General features: G+C 38.3%; 1 protein-coding gene across 4 annotated transcripts in view; it reads left to right on the top strand.

Moving 5' to 3' along the window:
• Positions 1 to 24,718, top strand: part of TOX3 (TOX high mobility group box family member 3) — a 130,151-nt gene that overhangs the window by 72,303 nt on the left and 33,130 nt on the right. The window contains exons 2-4 of one of the 4 annotated variants that reach the window (XM_056526367.1): positions 16,744 to 16,809; positions 23,599 to 23,670; positions 23,766 to 24,005. In XM_056526367.1, coding sequence (XP_056382342.1) covers positions 16,744 to 16,809; positions 23,599 to 23,670; positions 23,766 to 24,005 — 378 coding nt within the window. Of the gene's footprint in view, positions 1 to 16,743; positions 16,810 to 19,629; positions 19,655 to 20,450; positions 20,497 to 23,598; positions 23,671 to 23,765; positions 24,006 to 24,718 lie in introns of those variants that run through there. The other 3 variants (XM_056526371.1, XM_056526370.1, XM_056526368.1) reach the window with 3 other exon arrangements.

The raw sequence follows: 24,718 nt of genomic DNA, 5'->3' as shown, positions 1-24,718 counted from the left end.
ATTCTAAATAAATGCATAAATCAAGCAGCATGAAAAAAAAAGCCATACGCTCTCTTTTAGGCAGTACATTATCTTCCTAACTGGTAAGGATTCAGATCACTGCCAATGGGTATCTTCCCGCTGACATACACTGATTAACTGTGTTACAAAGCAGAGGTAATGAAGAACACGGGCCGATGTATGTTTTCCCGCTCAGTACCGCTTTATCTCATTTAGGAGTATATAAAAATATGCCTGTGTGTTCTAATGGCAGGAAATAAAAAAATGAGCCCTCTTTTCTAAAAACCTACCTAGCTGTAACTGACATAATAAACCGGTCCGGTGTACACCAAGCGAGCTGCGAGGTAATTAAAAGAAAACCACATGCAGAAAATATGGCCATTTGCTTTTCTTAACAGCTGAGAGCTCTTGGATCCTAAGGGGAATCTGCTTACATTCCAGCGAAGCTTATGTCTTTTGTGAATCCTTTTTAATCATCCCTGAGACAACCACAATATTATTCTTAAGTAAAAGAGAACTCCTGCCAGGAAGCTGTAAGATATATATGTAGGTCCCCAGCTGATCACACTGCTCCTAAATTATAAGCTATTAATTATAGACTGATAAAGATGCAGAAGATATGTCACAGTACTTCAGGTGGATGCTTTTCAAATTAGACGGACCATTGAAACCACCTGCTAGTCTAAATGCTGAGGGCCTCGTATCCCTCATCAGTACATTGCAGTGTTAACATTGTTACCAATTTTCCTAATTTCTCTAGGGCAAATACTAATTAATGGATACAGTTCGCAGCTGATTAGCAGTAGTTTCTTCAGTAATTACATTCGCATGCTAACTGTTCAGAAGAGTATTCCTAACCCAGTTCTTATTTCACTCAAAGACTAATTTGTTTTCTGAATTGTTCTGGCCCTTGAGATAATGGCTCCTTTTTTATTCCGCTTTTCAACCATTGTTACTTCTTGCAGATGTTGTTAATTGAGTTTAACCTTAAAGATGTTTGTTGGCTCTTGCTAACATGTTTACATTTCATAGGTACAGGATCTGTCTTTAAAGAAAAACAAATCTGAGGGCGATCATAGATAAAAAAAAAAAAAAAAAATTGCAGGCTAATGGCACCAAATCCCATAACTCTGTTACAGAGATCCATTGACCCTAATCACATTGACTCGCTGGAGTTATGAATTTTTAAAGGCAATTAAAAGAAACAAAAATCAAATAGATGCAGCTTAAATCCTTGAGATTAAGATGTATGGTGTTAAAAATATGCTACTGGTAGAAGATGTGAAAGTTGTACTGCGGTGCTCCAGCGTTTCGAACATTTTGTTCAAAATGCTCAGAGCCAGAGGCTGTGATCATGATGTCACGGCCATTCCCCTCGTGACGTCACACCTTGTCCCCTCCATTCATGTCTATGGACATAGAAATGAATGGGGGTGTGTGATGTGACATCACAAGGGGGTGTGGTCATGATATCATAGCTACTATTGTAGGGTCCCGTGTTTGTTTAGAACGCTGGGTGCTGCAGGAGATCATGGGGTGCCCTAGCAGCAACGCCCCCGCAATCAGACATCTTATCCACTGTCCTTTAAAGGGGTACTCCGCTGTCTAGCATTAGAGTACCCCTTTAAATGCCTTTCAAAGGAGCCTAGGGTAAAGCTTTTTAAAGTGAGGGGAGAGGGTGAACACCACTGGCTTCATCCCTTTCAAGGTTTTTTTTTTCCTTTGTAAGACTATGTGTATTAATAAGCTTCTTAAGCATTTTTATTATCACCATCTGAAATAATTATATGGAAGAAGACTAATATTAATATTCAGAAAAATGCATAATTTCACAAATTTGCCTTTTTTCTTGAAATATCTATCACTTTATTTTAGTCTTCAGCTTTTCAAACCATCATACATGGCTATGAAGCGATCAACTGGATTGTAGTTTTAACCCCTTAAGGACCCCTGACGTACACGTACGTCATGACACCTTGGTACTTAAGGACCCATGATGTACGCGTACGTCATGGAGAATTCCGGCCCCTGCCGCGCGCTGGGCGGGGATCGGACCGGGATGCCTGCTGAAATCGTTCAGCAGGCATCCTGTGCAAACGCCCAGGGGAGTCATCAGACCCCCCCATGTCGGCGATCGCGGCAAATCGCAAGTTAATTCAAACTTGCGATTTGCGCGATTCAGGGTCATTACGGGTCTATAGTGACCCGGAATAGAAGGGGGATCGCGGTGGTCTAAGACACCCACAATCCCCCTGAAGGCATAGGGGTGAGGTGGCAGGGGTGCCACCCCTCCTATCCCTGCTATTAGTGCTCTAGACTCGACCACCAATAGCAGATCTGGGGCAGGGGGTTAACTTTCATTTTACCCGTCCTGCCCACCCACAATAGGCGGGGCAGAACGGGGAACGAAAGGAGACCGGCGCCGAAGATCCACTTACCGATCCGGGCGGGTGACGGAGGCTGCGGGCGACGGAGATCGGCGATGACGTGCGGCTGGATCCGATGGGAGCCGGTGAGTTGCCTAGCAACATCTGGAGGGTACAGTTTGAGACCATTATACAGTGGTCTCTAACTGTAGCCCTCCAGATGTTGCTAAACTTCAACTCCCAGCATGCCTAGACAGCTGTCTGGGCATGCTGGGAGTTGTAGTTTTGCAACAGCTGGAGGGCTACAGTTTGAGACCACTATATAGTGGTCCCTAAACTGTAGCCCTCCAGATCTTGCAAAGCTACAACTCCTAGCATGCCCAAACAACTGTTTGCTGTCTGGGCATGCTGGAATTTGTAGTTTTGCAACAGCTGGAGGATCACAGTTTGGAGATCACTTTGCAGTGTTCTCTAAAACTGAAGCCCTCCAGATGTTGCAAAACTGCAAATCCCAGCATACACAGACAGCAAACAGTTGTCTCGGCATGCTGGGAGTTGTAGTTGCGTACCTCCAGCTATTGCATAACTACATCTCCCAGACTGGTTGGAAAATACTGAGTTAGGTAACAGAACCTAACTGAAGGATTTCCAACCAGTGTGTCTCCAGCTGTTGCAAAAGTACAACTCCCAGCATGCACGGTCTGTCAGTACATGCTGGGAGTTGTAGTTTTGAAACAGCTGGAGGTTTGCCCCCCCCCCCCATGTGAACGTACAGGGTACATTCACACGGGCAGGTTTACAGTAAGTTTTCTGCTTCAAGTTTGGGCTGCGGCAAATTTTTCGCTGCAGCGCAAACTCCTAGCGGGAAACTCACCGTAACACGCCAGTGCTAATGTACCCTAAAACCACTACACTACACTAACACATAATAAAGAGTAAAACACTACATATACACCCCCTTACACTGTCCCCCCCCCAATAAAAAGGAAAAATGTATTAAATGGCAGTGTTTCCAAAACGGAGCCTCCAGCTGTTGCAAGACAACTCCCAGCATTTCCGGACAGCCACTGACTGTTCAGGCATGCTGGGAATTTAGCAACAGCTGGAGGCACCCTGTTCGGGAATCGCTGGCGTAGAATACCCCTATGTCCACCACCATGCAATCCCTAATTTAGTCCTCAAATGCGCATGGAGCTCTCTCACTTCGGAGCCCTGTCGTATTTCAAGGAAACAGTTTAGGGCCACATATGGGGTATCTCCGTACTCGGGAGAAATCGCACTACAATTTTTGGGGGGCTTTTTCTCCGTTTACCCCTGATGAAAAGGAAAAGTTGGGGGCTACACCAGCTTGTTAGTGTAAAAAAAATAAAAAAAATTACATTAACATGCTGGTGTTGCCCCATACTTTTTATTTTCACAAGCATTAAAAGGAAAAAAAGACCCCCAAAATTTGTAACGCAATTTCTCCTGAGTACGGAAATACCCCAGATGTGGGCGTAAAATGCTCTGGGGGCGCACAACAAGGCTCAGGAGTGAGAGCGCACCATTTACATTTTGGGCCTAAATTGGTGATTTGCACAGGGGTGGCCGATTTTACAGCGGTTCTGACAAACGCAAAAAAATAAATACCAATATGTGACCCCATTTTGTAAACTACACCCCTCACGGAATGTAATAAGGGGTGCAGTGAGCATTTACGCCCCACAGGTGTCTGGCAGATTTTTGAAACAGTGGTCCGTGAAAATTTAAATGTAATTTTTCATTTGCACAGCCCACTGTTCCAAAGATCTGTCAAATGCCAGTGGGGTGTAAATACTCACTGCACCCCTTATTAAATTCTGTGAGGGGTTTAGTTTCCAAAATAGGGTCACATGTGGGGGGGGTCCACTGTTCTGGAACCACGGGGGGGCTTTGTAAACGCACATGGCCCCTGACTTTCATTCCAAAAATTTTTTTTTTCCCAAAAGCTCAATGGCACTCCTTCTCTTCTGAGCATTGTAGTGCGCCAGCAGAGCACTTGACGTCCACACATGGGGTATTTCCATGCTCAGAAGAGATGGGGTTTCAAATTTTGGGGGGCATTTTGTCCTATTACCCCTTGTAAAAAAAATTTATTTGAGGGAAAACTAGCATTTTAGTGAAAAAAAAAAAATCATTTACACATCCAACTTTCACGAAAAGTCGTCAATCACCTGTGGGGTGTTAAGGCTCACTGGACCCCTTGTTACGTGCCTTGAGGGGTGTAGTTTCCAAAATAGTATGCCATGTTGTTTTTTTTTTTGCTGTCCTGGAACCATAGGGGCTTCCTAAATGGGACATGCCCCCCAAAAATCATTTCAGCAAATTTTGCTTTTGAAAAGCTAAATGTGACTCCTTCTCTTCTGAGCATTGTAGTTTGCCCGCAAAGCATTTTACGTCCACACATGGGGTATTTCCATACTCAGAAGAGATGGGGTTTCAAATTTGGGGGGGGCATTTTGTCCTATTACCCCTTGTAAAAATTTAAAATTTGAGGGAAAACTAGCATTTTATTGAAAAAAAATTTTTTTTTCACGTCCAACTTTAATGAAAAGTCGTCAAACACTTGTGGGGTGTTAAGGCTCACTGGACCCCTTGTTACGTGCCTTGAGGGATGTAGTTACCAAAATAGTATGCCATGTGTTTTTTTTTGCGGTTCTGGCACCATAGGAGCTTCCGAAATGTGACATGCCCCCCAAAAACCATTTCAGGAAAACTCACTCTCCAAAATTCCACTGTCGCTCCTTCCCTTCTGAGCCCTCTACTGCTCCCGCCAAACACTTGACATACACATATGAGGTATTTTCTTACTCGAGAGAAATTGGGTTACACATTTTAGGAATATTTCTCTCCTTTTACCCCTTGTAAAAATTCAATAACTGGGTCTAAAAGAACATGCCAGTGTAAAAAATGAAGATTTTGAATTTTCTCCTTCAATTTGCTGCTATTCCTGTGAAACACCTAAAGGGTTAACAAACCTTTTGAATGTCATTTTGAATACTTTTAGGGGTGCAGTTTTTATAATGGGGTCATGTGTGGGGCATTTCTAATAAGAAGGTCCTTCAAATCCACTTCAAAACAGAACTGGTCCCTGAAAAATTTCGATTTTGAAAATTTTGTGAAAAATTGGAAAATTGCTGCTATACTTTGAAGCCCTCTGATGTCTTCCAAAAGTAAAAACATGTCAACTTCATGATGGAAACATAAAGTAGACATATTGGATATGTGAATCAATATATAATTTATTTGGGATATTCATTTTCCTTATAAGCAGAGAGCTTCAAAGTAAAAAAAAATGCAACATTTTAAATTTTTTCATCAAATTTTGGAATTTTTCACCAAGAAATGATGCAAGTATCGACATAATTTTACCACTAAGATAAAGTAGAATATGTCACGAAAAAACAATCTTGGAATCAGAATGAAAGGTAAAAGCATCCCAGAGTTATTAATGTTTAAAGTGACAGATCAGATGGTCAGATGTGCAAAAAATGGCCGTGTCCTACAGTGAAAATTGGCTGGGTCCTTAAGGGATTAATATAGGCTCTTTAGCTTATGTTGTTCCCATCTACCTTCCCAATGACAGCCATGAAATTATGCTCTCCAACCCAACAAAATTGTAGAGTTGGAAAATGGGCACTTCTACAGTAGAGGATGAGAAAGGATAGATAGGTGTCTATATATATATATATATATATATATATATATATATATATATAATCTATCTATCATTTTTTTAATTTTTTATTTTTTTTTTCTTAGGAAGCCACCTCATCATGATTCATGTGATACCATGACATGTTAATACAACTTGTTAATTGTTCTGTAAGTCAAAGTCGACCTTCTAGATTTTGAGGGGCTATCTGTTAATAGATGATAGATTAGAGCAGTTTACATATGTAATAATTATAATCACTTGTAACCTAATTCAGAAGAAAAATGATAAAGCCATAAATTGTAATGCATTTTAAGCCAATATATTAATTTATTCATGTTTGCATTCCCTCTACAATAGTAAAAAAGCTCTGGCCATAACGTTCAAGTTATGTTTATTATGTAGTCTAAGAATGATTTCTGACGGATAATTTTTAAAGGGGTTCTCCGGTGCTTAGACATCTTATCCCCTATCCAAAGGATATGGGATAAGATGCCTGATCACGGGAGTCCTGCCGCTGGGGACCCCCGGGATCTTGCACATGGCACCCCATTTGTAATCCGTCCCCTGAGCGTGTTCGCTCTGCCCACATGGCGGGTGGCGTGTGACGTCACGCCTGCGCCCCCGTGTGACGTCATGCTCCACCCCTCAATGCAAGCCTACGGGAGGGGGCATGATAGCTAAGCACTGGAGAACCCCTTTAAGGACCTTTTACATGGGGCAATTACCTCAAGAATAGGGGATTTTTTCCCCCATGTGTAATAACCAGCAATGAGTTGACAAATGAGCAATCATTCATTCACTGGCTGATTGTTGGGAGGGTGTCCCCCTAAAAGTTATTGTTGGCTGGCCCAACATCTCCCTATATAAACAGGGGATGGGTGACTAATAATGATGAATGTGAAGGTTCTCATGAATGATCAAGTGATTGTTTATGCGGCCCTTGCCCCACTTTTGAGCCATGTAAATGGCTAATTTAATTAAAAACAATCAGTTTGTTTGTATTGCTTGTATCAGACCTAGGTCTGCCCATCTAAATGTCTCTTACTTTTGTAACAGTTGGAAACTGCAGGCATCTACTTAGACCTGTGAGTGATTACAGAAGCTTATTACTAGTCAACAAATTACCAACCTCCTTATTTCAATTATTGTAGCTATCAACATGTTATGTAAATGCATTGATAGCGTCTTTTCAGGACGTCAAATCGTCATCTCACTTGTTTCTTCTACACAGATTAAATCTAAATAATGTTTCTCCTTAAGGAATGTTTAATAAAAATGTGTGGAGACTTTTATAGGCCATTCTTGCTCCACTGGGTATTGTGGGAAGAAGGATATGCAAATAACACACTGATGCTACCTTTTGAAGGTTGCTTTCCCTACAAGTCAGTGACTGACTCAGATGAGAAACCTTAAGACATGACTGGGGATTGTAGCAAAGCCAGACACTTCATCAGAAGAAAATGACCAATCTGTAGGCAGCTGTTTTGGGGTTATCGCCCCTTGTCAGTACAGAGCAGTGGGCTGCCTGGTTGCATAGGGATGTATCTCCTTGAGGACTGTGTCATAAAGATGTGCACAAACTTATAGACCATTCATAGTCTACTGGGAATCCTGGAAAGAGGGATATTTAATACAATATGCCACCTTTTTGGAGGTCCCTTTTCCTACAGCTCTGTGTTGGGCTCCAATGAGAAGCCTTAGAACATGGGGATTTAAACCATCTTATTTATACAACAAATAATTACATTTTTGTATGTTATGACCAAACATTCTTATTTATAATAAGGATTGTAACCATATTAATTGATAAGGACATGTGTAGAATTTCCTTCTAATGGGATGTGTTATCAGAATAACATCTAAAGGTTTTTTGCTTTCTCATGGCCATATAACTTTTTGCGGCAGACATTATATATATATATATATAACAACAGTAAGTATTGGCGACTCGACGCACAGGAAGAAATATAAAGATGGTATGAGACGACTTACTGAACAAGTGATGATCAGTTTTGTCCTGAGTGTGGGAGTTGATAGGGGAGTATTCAAAGTTGGTAAGGGATTCCACTGAAAATAGCAAATAAATTATAAATGAATAAACTAATATGCAAAATACTCCATTTGTGCAGGTGGTGACTCATATATTCACAATATATATACGAGGATGATTTGTCACTTACTTAAAAGTGCTATATAGGTATTCTGCAGCAATGTCCAATTGTATACGTATAGGTAGCTTCTCATTCACAAAAATGCTGGACGCTGTAACTAACAGAAAAATAAAGCATAAACACACCGTGTCTGGGTATGCTGCAGGTATCCTCATAAGTTGCTTCCTGTTACTATTTATCAATGTAACTTTTATCTTCAATGGCATAAGAAACAGTACAATCTGTATATTAATAAAAGTTATTCTAGGTTCAGACCTACTGTCGTAATGCAGTGCCTCCGTGTTTCTTATGGTGATATCGCGGTCTCCGGCTTCCTCAAAGATCGCATACCTGTTGCCGTGTCTCCACGCTCGGTGATGAGCCGGTGTCCGCGTATTGCCGAGCGTGGAGACACGGCAACCGGTACGGGCAGCCAGGACCCACTGCTAATGCCAGGCACCGCCGATCGGGCCGATGCCCGGCATTAACCCTTTAGAATTGAAACTAATCTGAAAGTAAAACTATCCCAGCAGCTCAGCGGAGCTGATTGGGACTATCATGACAGAATCGCGATGTCCCGATCAGCTTATTGGACAGTGGGTGGGTCCTCACCTGCCTACTCGTTGTCCGATCGGCGATCTACTGCTCCATGCCTGTGCAGCAGGCTAGAGAAGCAGAGCGCCGGTAACACTGATAAATGCTATGCTATAGAAGCAGACTTCAGACAAAGGTGCCGGCTTTCAATGGCGCAGGTCACAGAAGAAGCATGGATGAGTAAAAGCAAGGGTAGTTTATTGTCCCAGCATGCAACGCGTTTCACTGCACCAGCAGCTTCATCAGGCATGACAAGAATCACATGAATGGCAAATTTATCCAGAAGGTGAGAGGGCATGTCAGAGTCAAAGGGGAGGGGGGGAGGGGAGGGAAGGAGGGGCAGGGAAAAACGAGGTGGGATAGGTAAAGGGAATAGGACTTAGATGTTCTCCTCACCAACGGGCAAATTCTAACCTTACAAATATATATACAGTATATATCCAATTTATTAGAAAACTTACCCTCACTAGACATTTCTCCATTCAGTCTAATGTGAACAGAGTCGAGGAGTCATCCCCTGTTCAGAATGATACATCCAATATCCTCACTACACCTTTTAAATACGTAAGTGTTACACCCAGTTCATCCTTTTATCCATTACATCACCGTGGGAATTATTGGGATACTTTTTATTCTGTTGTTATGACTGAATTTAATTCTATTAGGAAACAAGATATTGATTTTCTTAGTAATGATAACCTAACTAAGATGGAATGGTACGCTATAAAAACCATACAAAATAATGACCAAATTATTATACGCCCTGCCGATAAGGGGGGTGGGATTACTATTCTTGATCGTGGGGACTATATCCTTGATGCTCGTAGAATCCTTTCTGACACAAACTATTATACTGTTCTTCCGTCTGATCCTTCACAAAATTTTCATGAGATTTACACTAATAACATCAATGCAGCATCCCATAAAAATATTTTTAATAAAAAAGAATTAACTTTTCTTACAGTTAAACATTTTTCTCTACCCAATTTTTATTACTTACCTAAATTACATAAAAATTCTGTTAATCCCCCGGTCGTCCTATCATTTCTGGTATTTCCTCCCTTACATCTAATTTGTCCCATTTTGTTGATTTATTTTTGCATCCATATGTTTTAAGTTTACCATCTTACCTTAGAGACTCCTCCCAATTCATTTTTGAGTTACAACAAATCAATACACCGTCATCATTTTCGTTTTTTACCCTCAATGTTTGTTCTTTATATTCCAATATTAATACTGATTTGGGCTTACAAGTTATAAAGGATATTTTATTTGGTGATAATTCTTTACACTCTGACCAAGCATCTTTTTTGTTACAATCTATTTCTTTCATTCTCAAACACAATATTTTTTCATTTAATGATATAATTTACCAACAGATCCGAGGCTGTGCTATGGGGACGTGCTTCGCACCCAGTTATGCTAACTTATTTATGGAGGCTTTCGAGACCGTCCACATAGCATAGTCTCGGATCTTTTCACCATACATATTATTTTTCCAGCATTATATTGATGATTTATTTTTTCTTTGGACAGGCACAGAAAAACAAGCTCATGATTTTGTCAATTATCTTAATTTAAACACTTGGGGTCTACAGTTTAGTATAAATTTTTACTTCACAAATATTATTTTTTTGGACTTAGAAATCAATAATAATATGGGACAGATACATACCAGAACTCACTTTAAATCCGTTGATGTTAATAGTTTTTTGGATTATACCAGTGCTCATTATCCCAGTTGGTTAAAAGGAGTTCACTATGGACAATACCTCAGAATTCGTAAGAATTGTACCACCAATTACTATTGTTCTTTACAGGCACAAACACTAAAACAATGTTTTCTATCAAAAGGTTATCCAGTTTCATTATTAACACAGGCATACCACAAAGTAAACAATAAAACACAGATAAATCTGACTACCACTATTAAACAGTAAGATAAAAAAGAAAATAAATTCAAATATAATTTCATTACTAATTATAATAGAGTGGCCCCCGTAATATATAGTATTTTGAAAAAAAAATTGTCACATTATTCGGAATGCTCCGATCATCAAGGATATAGCCCCTTCACAGCCGGGCATTACTTACAGAAGATGGAAAAATCTTCAAAATCTACTAGCCCCCAACAGATTAAAAAGTACTCCATCTATTAATAATTCCGCTATTTCCTCTACCTGGGGTTGCTCGCCGTGCAATAAAATCCGTTGTTTGTGTTGCAACATGAGGGATCCATTTGTGGCAAAATTTTCCTCTTTTTATACCAAAAAAACTTTTTAAATTCAGCAATGTTTAAATTGCAACACCCAATTTGCAATATATTTGTTATCTTGCAGCTGTAATTTACAATATGTTGGACGCACGATTCAAACTGTGCGTTGCCATATGTCCAAACATAGATCAAAACATTAAGAATCAATTTACACTGCATAGTGTGTCACGTCATTTTATCGTTGTTCACAAAAGTGACCCAACATTTTTACGGTTAATCATACTTGAATCTGTTCCATCTTCAAAACCTAACCGTTTTCAATATTTGATTAACCGTGAATCTTATTGGATTTTTACTCTGTCTACTTTGGTACCGCATGGTCTGAATGAGACCATAGAGAATGCTCGTTAAACTCACGACCGTTCTCTATCTTCCCATTCCCATTTAATTATTATTATCATCATTATTATCATTTTATCTTAGTTAATAATTGTGTCATATATTTTTATATGTAAAAACATTTTTAATACTGTATATATATTTGTAAGGTTAGAATTTGCCCATTGGTGAGGAGAACGTCTAAGTCCTATTCCCTTTACCTATCCCACCTCGTTTTTCCCTGGCCCTCCTTCCCTCCCCTCCCCTCCCCCCTCCCCTTTTACTCTGACGTGTCCTCTCACCTTCTGGATAAATTTACCATTCATGAGATTCTTGTCATGCCTGATGAAGCTGCTGTTGCAGTGAAACGCGTTGCATGCTGGGAGAATAAACTACCCTTGCTTTTACTCATCCATGCTTCTTCTGTGACCTGCGCCATTGAAAGCCGGCACCTTTGTCTGAAGTCTGCCTCTATACACCTCCTGCTCAGCCGGCTGTCTGTGGACACTACATACGCTCACCATTGTTGTGTATGTGGGTACACAACATTTACAGGTGAGCCTCCTTTTTCAGTGCATAAATTGCTTGATAAGTTACTCTTTTAATACACCATGGAGCACTTGGTTCTTTGTCATTTTTAGCTAAATTCTATGCTATGGCATAGCACTGATCAGTGTGTGCAATCAAAAGATTGCATGATATAGCCTCCTAAGGGGGCTAAACAAAAAGTAAAAATAAATTAGAATTAATGTGAATAAGCCCCCCTCCCTAATAAAAGTTTGAACCCCTTAAGGACCCGGGATTTTCCATTTTTGCATTTTCGTTTTTTCCTCTTTACCTTAAAAAAAAAATCATTACTCTTAAAATTTTGCACCTAAAAATCCATATGAAGGCTTATTTTTTGTGCCACCAATTCTACTTTGTAATGATGTCAGTCAATTTAACCAAAAAATCTACGGCGAAATGGAAAAAAAAATAATTGTGAGACAAAATAGAAAAAAGAACATGCCATTTTGTAACTTTTGGGGGCTTCTGTTTCTACACAGTAAATTTTTCGGTAAAAATTACACCTTTTTATTCTGTAGGTTCATATGATTAAAACGATACCTTACCTAGGTTTTATTTTGTCCTACTTCTGGAAAAAATCATAACTACATGCAGGAAAATGTATACGTTTAAAATTGTCATCTTCTTACCCCTATAACCTTTTTATTTTTCCGCGTATGGGGCGTTATGTGGGCTCATTTTTTGCGCTGTGATCTAACATTTTAGTAGTACCATTTTTGTATTGATAGGACTTATTTATTCATTTTTTCATGATATAAAAAGTGACCAAAAATACACTATTTTGGACTTTTGAATTTTTTTGTGAGTACGCCAATGACCGTGTGGTTTGATTTAACAATATATTTTTATAATTCAGATATTTTCGCATGCGGCGATACCACATATGTTTATTTTTATTTACACAGGTTTTTTTTAATGGGAAAGGGGTTTTGATTCAAACTTTTTTTTAGGGAAGGGGTTAAATGACCTTTATTTACTTTTTCTTCACTTTTATTTTACAATGTTATAGCTCCTATAGGGGGCTATAACACTGCACACACTGATCTTTCACAATGATCAATGGTTTCTCATAGGAAACTATTGATCAATGATTCTGCCGCTTGACTGCTCATTCGACGACAGTAGGCAAGGTAAGGGACCCTCCTGCTGTCTCACAACTGTCCGGAATGCCGCAATTTTGCCGCGGACATCCCGAACAGCCCCCTGAGCCAACCGGCAATGATTTACTTTCACTTTAGACGCGGCGTTCAACTTTGAACGCCACGTCTAAAGGGTTAATGATTACGGTGCCGCGCGCTATTAGCCACGGGTCCTGGCCATTGTTAGAGGCCAGGCCCGACCTGCTATGACGTGGGGCCATGCCGTGGCCCCGCGTTATAGAATGGGAGCGGACTCATGACGTACCTGTATTTCATGGGTCCTTAACAGCTTAAATAAAATAAAATAATAAAAAAAAATCATATGTGGTACTGCCACATGCGTAAATGTCCAAACTATTAAAATACACCTATAAGGTTAGCTAAACAACACGGTCGATGGCATACATGTAAAAAAAATACCAAAGACCCAAATTTTGAATTTTTGGTCACTTCATATACCATAAAAATATTAATAAAAAGCGATTAAAAAGTCCCATCAAAACAAAAATGGTACTGATAAAAACCATGGCACAAAAAAAAAGCCCTCATATAGCCCCGTATGTGAAAAAATTAAAAAGAAGTTATAGGAGTCAGAAGATGACAATTTTAAACATACTAATTTTTAGTAATTTTTTGTAGAATAAAAATAAAAACCTACATAAATTGGGTATCCCTGTAACCATATGGACCTACAGAATAAAGATGATGTGTCATTTTTACCGAAAAGTGCACTGCATAGAAATGGAAGCCCTAAAAAGTAGAAAAATTGTGTTATTTATTTTTTCCATTTCACCCCACAAATAATTTTTTTTGTTTCGCCACAGATTGTTTTAAAGAGCCCTTATATGGGTCTGTAGGTGCAAAATTGAATGCATTATGATTTTTACAAGATGAGGAGGAAAAAACTAAAGTGCAAAAACAAAGATTATTTTAAGTCCTTAATGTTAATTAATTAATTGTGGTAAATTTCTTTATCCCTCCATGGTTTTATTCCCTTAAGGACGCAGCCCTTTTTCACCTTAAGGACTGAACCCTTTTCGCAATTCTGACCACCGTCGCTTTACGAATTAATAACTCAAAAACGTTTTTACCGAATATTCTGAGATTGTTTTTTCGTGACATATTTTACTTTATTTTGGTGGTAAATATTCGGCATTACTTGCATCCTTTTTTGGTGAAGAATCCCCAAATTTCATTAAAATGTTGAAAATTTAGCATTTTTCTAACCTTGAAGCTCTCTACTTGTAAGGAAAATGGATATTCTAAATACATTTTATTTTTCTTCACAAATGCAATATGTCCACTTGTCCATAAAATTGACATATTTTTGTTTTGTGAAAAAATTAGAGGGCTTCAAAGTAGAGCAGCAATTTTCAAAAATTTCATGAAAATTGCAAAATCTGAAGGGACAGATGTTACAGAACTACAACTCCCAGCATGCCTGGGCAGTCTAAGCATGCTGAGAGTTGTAGTTTGGCAACATCTGGAGGGCTACCGTTTGGGCACCACTGTAACAGTGGTCTCCAAACTGTGACCCTCCAGATGTTGCAAAATTACAACTCCCAGCATGCCCAGACAGCCTTTGGCTGTCTGGACATGCTGGGAGTTGCAGTTTGGCCTTCCTAGTGGTTGCCACAGTAAAGATCATTTTACTTTCACTTTCATTCCCCCCCCCCCCCCACATAGTTTCCCTACCTGAGCCAGGATCTAGCAGTCTCCAGTGACGATCAGGGGTCCCCAGGCATCATCTCCTCCAGGTACCGGCCTCCATCTTCTCCCCACGTTCCCCTCGACATCCAGGGGTGGGCAGAACGGGGGGTTGCCATGAATTATTATTGAATTGACATGCGATTTTCTGCGGTCGCCGACATGCGATCGCCGAATGATTTCAGCAGGCATCCCGGTCCGGTCCCCAACCGGCTAGCGGCGGGGACCAGAATTCCCACGGGCGTATGCATACGCCCCACGTCCTTACGGACTCGGGATGGAGGGCATATGCATACGCCGGCGTCCTTAAAAGCTTAATTATGTTTTTAGGATTAGAAGTCACTAAAAAGATCTTTCTTGTAATCTTTTTATACCTAGCCTGGTAACCATGACACTGTATTTTTAGAGGAAAGAACCCTCTGCCCCATAATTTTGTGATGTCTGACTCAATAAACAAGCTCAAGGGGGCCTGGATGTTTTTCTGGAAAAAAATATAATATAAAAGTTATAGGGTTAGAATGTTGATCCAGAGACTTTCTCTCTGATTGGGCAATTGGCATCAGCCTCTTAGGGTTTTTATTTTACTTGCATTCCTCTGAATCCACACAGTAGAGTTTAAGGTTGAATTTAATGGACTCTCTTTTTTTTTTTTTTTTTTTAACCTCACAATGTAATTCATAATAACTTAAAGATAAATACAAATACAGTGAATTTGCATTCCATCCATTTCCAGATAACATTGTATGGTCATATGGTCAATACAGATGCACAGAGATCCATGTATACTTTTGGGCTATACTGTAATATTTTTCCTACTCAGTCCTCTTCTCTGGTATATGTCATCATGGGCATAGCCATAGACATAAGTTATTGGTTAGCAGAATGTACTGGGATCTGTAGAAAAGAGATTGTTGAGAGGTGCTCACCTGACCCTATTTTTCTTTAAATGAGAAGATACACTAACCTCTTATTATTTAAAGAAATCATATGTACATTGGCCAAGTCACCTAGCATGTTAATGGCGAATTAAATGAAAAATACTGTAACTATTGACGGACAACTATATGTGGCCAGATTAAACCTACATGCTTATTTCTATAGGAAAACATCAAAACACTTACATTTACAATATGATAATTTAAAAGAGTTTCAATATGTTTGTGTGTGTGTGTGTATATATATATATATATATATATATATATATATATATATATATATATATATAATCCCAAAATAAAGCAGCACTACTTATCCAGTCCAACCAAAAAATTGGTGCCAGCATCCCAAAGGACTTGATCAGAGTCCATCCAAGATAAGAACCAGATACAGGCGCAGCACTCCAACAAAAAAGGGATTTAATATCTCATGTCAGCATTACAACATTTCAGCTCCTCCTGGAGCCTTTTTCAAGCATGCTTGAAAAAGGCTCCAGGAGGAGCTGAAACGTTGTAATGCTGACATGAGATATTAAATCACTTATTTTGTTGGAGTGCTGCGCCTGTATCTGGTTCATATATATATATATATATATATATATATATATATATATATATATATATATCATGTTATTTATCCCCAACAAGCAGCCCTCCATTTGTTCGTATTTTTAAAGATTGAGACTGTTTATATGTCATTTTCTGCTAATACTAGAACTGTATATACACAATGTATTCATAGATAGTAATAAATATGTTTTCTGGGATCAGGTATTCAATGCATAAAACATTAAATTGAAGTGGAACATAGTAATCACTTTTGTAATGTAGGATGACTTGCTGCCTGCATGTTTTCATACTGTATTTGTGTTTTTTGGAAAACAGCATCTATCTCCCAAGATATGATGGATGAATAGAAATATTTGTTATTGCTTGTTTGGATCATTATGAGCTGAAATACATCAAACTCCAGATTTGCTAAACAAACCAATCTTCTTTGCCTTATTCTTTTTCAGTTTGGAAATAATAACAACTACATGAATATGGCAGAAGCCAATAATGCATTTCTTGCTGCAAATGAGGTAGGTGTACTTTTATCTCTTCTCATATACATCTGTTTGCTTAGATAATTTAGCAGACAGGGGATAAATAAGATTGAAACTCTGCATCTGAATGTGTTTCATGGAGCACAAAATAAAGACTTTAATGAGAAAGAAAATAACCTGACAGTACTACATTACCACTCAATTTAGCTGCCCATAGGGTGGTTATGCCTGCAGCATGCCAATGCAAAAGGCATGCGCCGAATGAGAAATAAAGAAGCAATGTACATATAGGGTTGGTATTCTAACAATTAGAAACTCAAGCATTGAAAAAAAAATGTCTATGGTCGCAACACTTTTTTTTTTTTTACTTTTTTTGTTGTACAGAATAATTGTTAGGTTTTACATTTAAAAAAATATATATTACACAAGTTTTCTGTGGATCAGATTTTGGTTTTAAAAATTACTTTATATTGGGAAAATTTAGTCATCAGAGTCACTCTAAAGGGGTTATCCAGGAATAGAAAAACAGAGCTACTTTCTTTTAACAACTGCTCCCCGTCCGTCTCCAGGTTGGGTGTGGTTCTGCTGCTCAGTTCCATAAAAGTGAATGGAGCAAAGTTGTAATACCTCATACAACCTGGGGACGGACGTAGAACTGTTTTTAAAAGAAATAAGCTGTGTTTTTCTATTCCTGGATAACTCCTTTAAATGAGGCATGGCCATCAGTGGTAGACTTAGAATGTCAAGAATTTTTATAACAAATGGGTAGGTGGTGCAAAAGTCAAGCAAATTGCAGGTGCTCCCACTACTGTGTCCAAATGCAAGGCTCACCTTCCCAGATCACGAATGGGCAAAAATTAGATTACTAAGCAATGGAATAACCTTGCCTGGTTAGCTGGTTATAGATAATTATAGCACCATGCAGATGGAAAGGTCAGTATTTGCTGCAAGCAGCATTCATGGTTGTATCCAGTTGAGTGTCAACAGTTCAGATTAAAGGAGGTGGCGTAATGATGTCAAGAATGTTTTCTTGGCACACCCTGTTTTCTCTGATACACACGGATGGATATTTTGACTTCGGTAGACTTAGTTGCACTTTTCTAAGCGTTGTAGCTGACCAAGTTCATCCCTTCATCACTCCACTTTACCTTATGCCGGACAATACAGAAAGCAAGTCTGTTCAAAGTCGGTTTTCCTTGACTTTACTGACCCCAAATCTTAATAATATTATAGAGCATCTTTGGGATAAGTTAGAATAGGCTGTTCAGAGCATGTCTGTGCCTCCATCCATTTAATGGCAACTGAGAGCAGCTTTCCTGTGGTCCATATGGGCCAAAATTCATGTGGAACAACTTCAACACCTAGGGGAAACTATGCCTTGAGGAATTGCTGTGGTTCTGAAAGCAACAGTAGATCTAGGAGACTACGAGATAGGCCTCTCTAATTAAGTGAAAAAAAAATAAAAAAAAGGTGAGAAGGCGCTCTCATGTGCAGGAATTCAAGCAATCCCACAGGGAGGGAGGGGAGGAGGAACACAGCCACTTACCAAAGTTGTAACATACACAACAATGTCAGGCACGTGTTAAACAGGTACCATCTGCAGCCATCCTGTCAGGATGTATGTATAGCAAGGAGGACTTCAGAATATAACAGGATCACCCGGTGCTGATTGGAAAAAGAGAAGCAGGAAAACTGAGCCTTCAGGTGAGTAACTTTATTGATCCAGCATGCAACGCGAAACACGTTGCATGCTGAATCAATAAAGTTACTCACCTGAAGGCTCCATTGTCCTGCTCCTCTTATTCCGATCAGCATCTGGTGATCCTGTTATATTCTGAAGTCCTCCTCTCTAATGAAGTGGGTTTTCAAAAAAGAAATTTTTCCATAAAAGCAGCATCTTGTGGAAGACTTTGAATGAGTTAAAACATTGCACACACATGGATGCCTAACATACAGCTTTAATTAGATCTACTTTGTATTGTAGTGGTTACCGTGTGTGTGTGTGTGTGTGTGTGTGTGTATGAATGGATAAATAGAACTATGTAGCAGATCTAAGACTAGGTTCTAAGACTAGGTTTTAGATCTTAATATAGTAGATGGGCTGATCAATAGGACTGTTCCAAAATTAGCATTCCAGTCACTTGTTTCATCCTTTCTATGATCATCAAGATTTGCTTAGATAATCGAATAATGTTTGGCATGGGTCCCGGCATTTATTTGTGATAATGAACACAGAACCCCATCTGTAAGGATAACATAATGTTTCATTCTGTAGAATTTCTTCCTACATTTGAATCGAGCATTGATGAAAAGTCCGCTGCTAGCAGCTGTTAAGAGACAATTTAATTCCAGCTGTGATAATTCACCGTGGCAGACATAGGCTGTTATATGTTGATACAACAACCTCTCTACATTTGCATTTTTATCAAAAGGAACAAATGTTTTCAACACTTTCCGTGCAGATGGCATTCAACTATCTACACCCTGGTTAATGTACTTTTTTCTTTATATTGCTTTTTTCTTTAAAAGCATAAATATTTGAATGCTCCCCCAATCATAATGAAATGAGGTTAGAGGAATCTTTTTATTTGAACCTGCAGTATAATGATCACCTTTAGAATTGCAGAGATTGAATTGTTCTTTTTTGATTTTATACTTTTCCTTGTCTGATTATAATCTGATTATTACTTTGTGCAGCGTTATGGCAGATGGGATGTTACTGTATTTTAATCTTTCTCAATACTTTGTGAAGAAATAGCAGTGGACTGATGAATGTTTTAAGGTTCTCTTTGTTTCATTTATTTTCTTTTTCTATTGTTCTTAGGAATGTGATGCTAAACTCTCACTTTTGTGTACAGAAGAGACGGTGTAATATTTAGATGTGTGTGTTTGACAAACTTAGGGTTGATTCATGGGCTTTTTACTCTTAGCATTGTATGTTCAGTTCTTACATCCTTAAGGGGCATATTTACCTGTTCTTATCTATTTACCTAAAATATCCATCTTGCTATGTATCTTTATTTCTATCCATTATATTAACTGAGGTCACCTAACTGAACTATTAAAAGATAAACTGGGTATTGTCTTTTTAATAGTTTTTTTCCCCTACATTATGGCAGCTTCAGTTGTACATACACCAGGTTTTCTTTCCAAATCACCACTCCCTTCTAAATAAAGGTCTTAAAGACTTAAATGGGGAAACCTAAGCAGATAAATCAGACTATATGGGTCAACCGTTTTGCTGTCACTCAGCCTAGTTAGGGAAATTAAATAATATGTTGTATTATATAAGCCAGTAGCATCCAGATGTATTTAAAAATGTTTTAAATGATTCAATCTTACAGTAAAGTGCAGAACCATTACCATCAGGCTACTTGGCCTAAGGTTCTGGCTTAGAATTTTCTCTAACTTAACACCAACTCTTAAGCCTACCTTAAATCAAACCCCTGGGCAAAACTGATGTATTATGTTATGCTTGGTCCAGGGCCTGGGAGATCTAACAAGACCTCTAACAAGATAGGGATTCTATCTTTGATTTTTTTTTTTTTTTTTTTTTATCTGTGTTTTGACCACCCCCTCTGGTTCTCCACTAGACATAACAAAGTGGATCAGTTTTTCTTGATGTGTTTCTTTAATTTCTTTAACTTTTTTTCTTTTATTGTCCAATACCCGCTAAGATGGATGTAGAGACTGAGTGCCAGATCAATACATATCCTATTTTAGGTAAATGCACACACTCTATTATAGTTTCTAATGTAACAGCTGAAAAGATTGCCCTTATTTCAGAAAATGATTATGATGATATTACTGTTAGACTCATTTTATATACAACTCTTATTTTTTTTCTACCAGCTCATTCTTTCGATAAAAACGCCATTCAATGAAAACTCAAGACCGTATTATTATGTGAAATATTCGCTAGACCCCTTTTATGTTAACAAAAGCTAAAGGCATAGGGAGCAGTTGCCTCTCTGCATATGTTACCACCTATCTCTAGCACCGGAAATATTTATTGAAATAATATTTCAAAGGTTTAATTACAGTGATAATGAAAACAAGTTAAAACGCCACATAACAAGAATGAGTGTTTACCCGTATTGTTAATGTGATATGTTAGATTTCATTAAGCAGTAATGGTGTAGCAAATGAGTCACAAATTACTGTTGCATCTGTTAGAAGACCACATTAGTGCCAAATAACTGCAAATGCAGCCATTGGGTTATGTTCATTAGCCAATTGCTTCTGATCACGGCCAATCTATCTGCAGTGGATAAGAGAATTGGAGTTTCTGTAGTGTGAAAATTACACTGTTTTTGTCTAAGCAGCACCGAAATAAAAATATAACCCCCCCCCCCCCCCCTGCACTGGCTCTAGTATAGATTGTGCTTTGCATCAAAAGTGATTATTTGAGCTTCAACAGTCTATCCAAATAACATCTTCCTATAGAATTGCAGGGCTCATCACTCCTGACCTCTAATGACAGCTGACAGGTTGTATATGCAAGCAAAGGGTTTTCAGCTTTTTTTCCTTCTGTATACCTCCTTCATACAGTATGCGGTTATTAATTTCTATCATCATTAACAGTTTGAAGGATGACAATGTACTGCGGCTAATGAGATCGTTCCTTAGTATGCATCTTTTTTCCCCCTATTAACTGCCATGCAAAACACTGTCTCCTGTAATATAAATTATGTTTACAGCGCAATGGTGGAATAATTATGTTTTGTTATAGTTAAAAGACAAGTAATGAGGACTGTGTTTATCTGGACTGCCCTAGATCATTAATAAGCACATTGTACCCAGTCATCTGAGTTAGATCAAGGTGTCCAATTTTAATAAAATAATAATGTCAAACTAAAATAAAAATAAACATACGGTATATTGCTTAACGTACATACAATATTGTATGCTTGGTTTATATTTAGTATTTTCATTTATCATGAAAGATGTTGCATATACTGTACATATGTTATTATATGACAAATATTCTAACTTCTGTTTTTGACGTTATTTTAATTATTTTCTGTAATGTCTGTCAAGCAGTTAAAGTACTGTCCTACATGCAATAATTGTAAATGTTGAAATCTGATTTTATGTACTTTCGTATTTACATATATACAGAGATCCAGTCTTGGGGGGGAAAAAAAAGTGTGGGAACTCTTCCACTTAAGGACTGGTCCTGCAGAACTCCTACTAATGGGAACGGAGTTCCTGCTGCAAAAAAAGTGCAGGAACTCAGTTGCCATGTGTTCCTGCAGGACTTGAGCCCTGCATATACACTACATGTCTCCGTACGCTGGTTTTTGATGCAAAAAGTATCATACACCCAAACAAAAACCAATCTGCATTAGATTAACTGTAAAGGGATTGTTCGTGGGACAATATATATATATATATATATATATATATATATATATATATATAATATATATTTAGCTGGGGGCATGTTTAACATGAAAAATAAGCTATAATTCCCTACCCTACTGGTCACTGCAATTTTCTGGTTCCATTGACATGTCATTTTGGAAATAACTGCCTGCTTAGTCAATTGCTGGCCCCAATAGTGTCCCGCCTCTGTCAGTGATTGACTGAGTTGGCAGTTCCTGTAGATATGACGAGTCAACGGGAACCAGGAAGTAGAGGCTACAAGCATGGATCGAGAGACCTCAGACTAGAAATTGTGGGGTGAATATCTTTTTATTTTTGTTTAAAAAGAATTTGCAAAAATTCTATTTTTGGACAATTTCTTTAAAAAAAAAATTTAAAAGATAAATTCACATCACTAACATAAATCGTGCCCAAAGGTAACAATACCAGAATTGTCTTTACCATAACATATTCACAGCGTAAACACTGCTGCCTGAAAGCATGATGCTCCTATAAGCATTGCTGCTAAAGAACTGTTCTTAGTCTGAGTTGAAAAGGATTTTCCTTCAGAAATGTAGACAATTTAACGTTTCCACAAATCATAGTAAACTGTAAAGTTTAGGCAGATAAAATTGCAGTTTGGAGTATGCATTTGTCTAAATTTATGGTGCATGAGTATTGTATAGTGAGAGCTATTTTGATTGCAGTTAGGTATGAATAAATAGGCCATTTGATATGCACTAGACCTAATGTATCTGTTGCTGAAATAAACAGAGACAGATGTTGCTAATTAAGTACATGTTAAAGCACTGTTCATACTAGTACACGGTTACAGCAGGATAATAATTGCACTTAAATCTTTGATCAGGAAGATCTGTTTTGCAGTGCTATAAACATTTAGAGAACAGAGATTTATCATAGAATTAGCAACTTATATGTAAATATGACCCTGCTGCACATGCTCTATACCTTTTCTTTTCTAATAGATGTTCCCGGTGTGATTGGCATTCTTTATGATATAATTTTATAAAGACTATCTTAATATATTTAGTTGGAAGTATCTAGATTTATCACATAAATCATCAAGAAAAATACACAAGTTGGTTGTGTGGTGCTGATCTTTATCTTTCGCATGATATCACATTGCACAGCTCCATAGAGATTCTTTTGTATCTTTGCACATATCGTCAGGTAGAGAGAATGTCCACTTCTTTTAACACAAAAAAAGCTATTTAAAAAATAGTAACAGATATTGTTGCCTGTCCAAAGTAAATAATCCTATATTATTTATTTTTAACTATTGTTATGCATTTTCCAACACAATTTTTTTTATTATTTTTTAAATATTTATTTTTGCACATTGAAAAAAATGAAGAATTTTTGATATCCCAACTGCTTAAACAGACTGACCATTAAATATTGTTACCTCTGTCTATAAAATGTGTTTATGTTCTATAGATGACCTCTTCCACAAATGAAAATGTGACCTGTATTCCAGTGATTTCTCATTCTCAATATTTTTATCTACAAGTAAATAATATTTTTATTCGAATTTTGTGCAGTTTCGTAGTCGCTCCAGAGGTACCATTGACTAAATCATGTCTTTACGTGTCTTATTTTTTTAGACTTTCCACACACCAAGTCTTGGTGATGAAGAATTTGAAATTCCTCCCATTACGCCACCTCCAGAGACTGACCCTTCGCTTGGCATGACCGATGTTATGCTCCCATTTCAAGTTATGAGTGCCCAAGGGAATGAATTTACACCTCAGTTTCCACCTCAAAGTCTGGACCTCCCTTCTATCACAATTTCCCGCAATCAAGTAGACCAAGAAAGAGCATTGCACTCCAATGGGTTGACAATGGTGAGTTTAGTACTAAACGAAAACAGTCACCCATTCTCCCACACTAAACCCGATACACCGGGTTATAGTGTGGGTGAACAGGAGACCGATGCAGGTTTTCTGACCTATACATGTACCTGCAGTCCGGTGGCCTGTCCCTCTGAAGTTTGGCTTCTTCCAGCGCTGAATTGCGTGCTGGTGGTAGGCCCGCTGGCTGGATTTGAATATTCATGGTTGCTGGTAACTTGAGAGCTTGTGCCTACTGAGCGCACACATAACCAGCGCCGATGATTATTCAAATCCAGCTGGCGGGCCCGCCTCCAGTGCGCAATTCAGCGCTGGAAGAAGCTGAACTTCAGAGGGACCGGGGGCTGGACTTCAGGTATGTTTATAGGTCAGAAACCCACATCGGACTCCTGTTCATCCACACTATAACCCAGTGTATTGGTTTAAATGTGGGTGAACGGGTGACCATTTTCCTTTTTAAAAGTAAATAAAAAAAAATATCTCTTAGTTTTAAATGAGACAAAAAAGAAAAAAAAATATGTCTGGTTCTCTGCTACTTATTGTATGTAAAACTATAGTATGGGAATCTTTGGCAAGAATAATGCATCATTCAGTTAGTTAAAAAGGCCTTGAACTGCAGACATGGCAGATGGATAAAAACTATAGCAATCCATTTTACTTATATTAGGATATTGCCCTTTACTGGTCATAAACTCTACAGGCGTATT

Source organism: Hyla sarda, chromosome 6 (assembly GCF_029499605.1).
Source record: "Hyla sarda isolate aHylSar1 chromosome 6, aHylSar1.hap1, whole genome shotgun sequence".
Classification (NCBI taxonomy): domain Eukaryota; kingdom Metazoa; phylum Chordata; class Amphibia; order Anura; family Hylidae; genus Hyla; species Hyla sarda.
The sequence above is the reverse complement of the archived record's forward strand: the minus strand, read 5'-3'. Positions and strand labels throughout refer to the sequence as shown.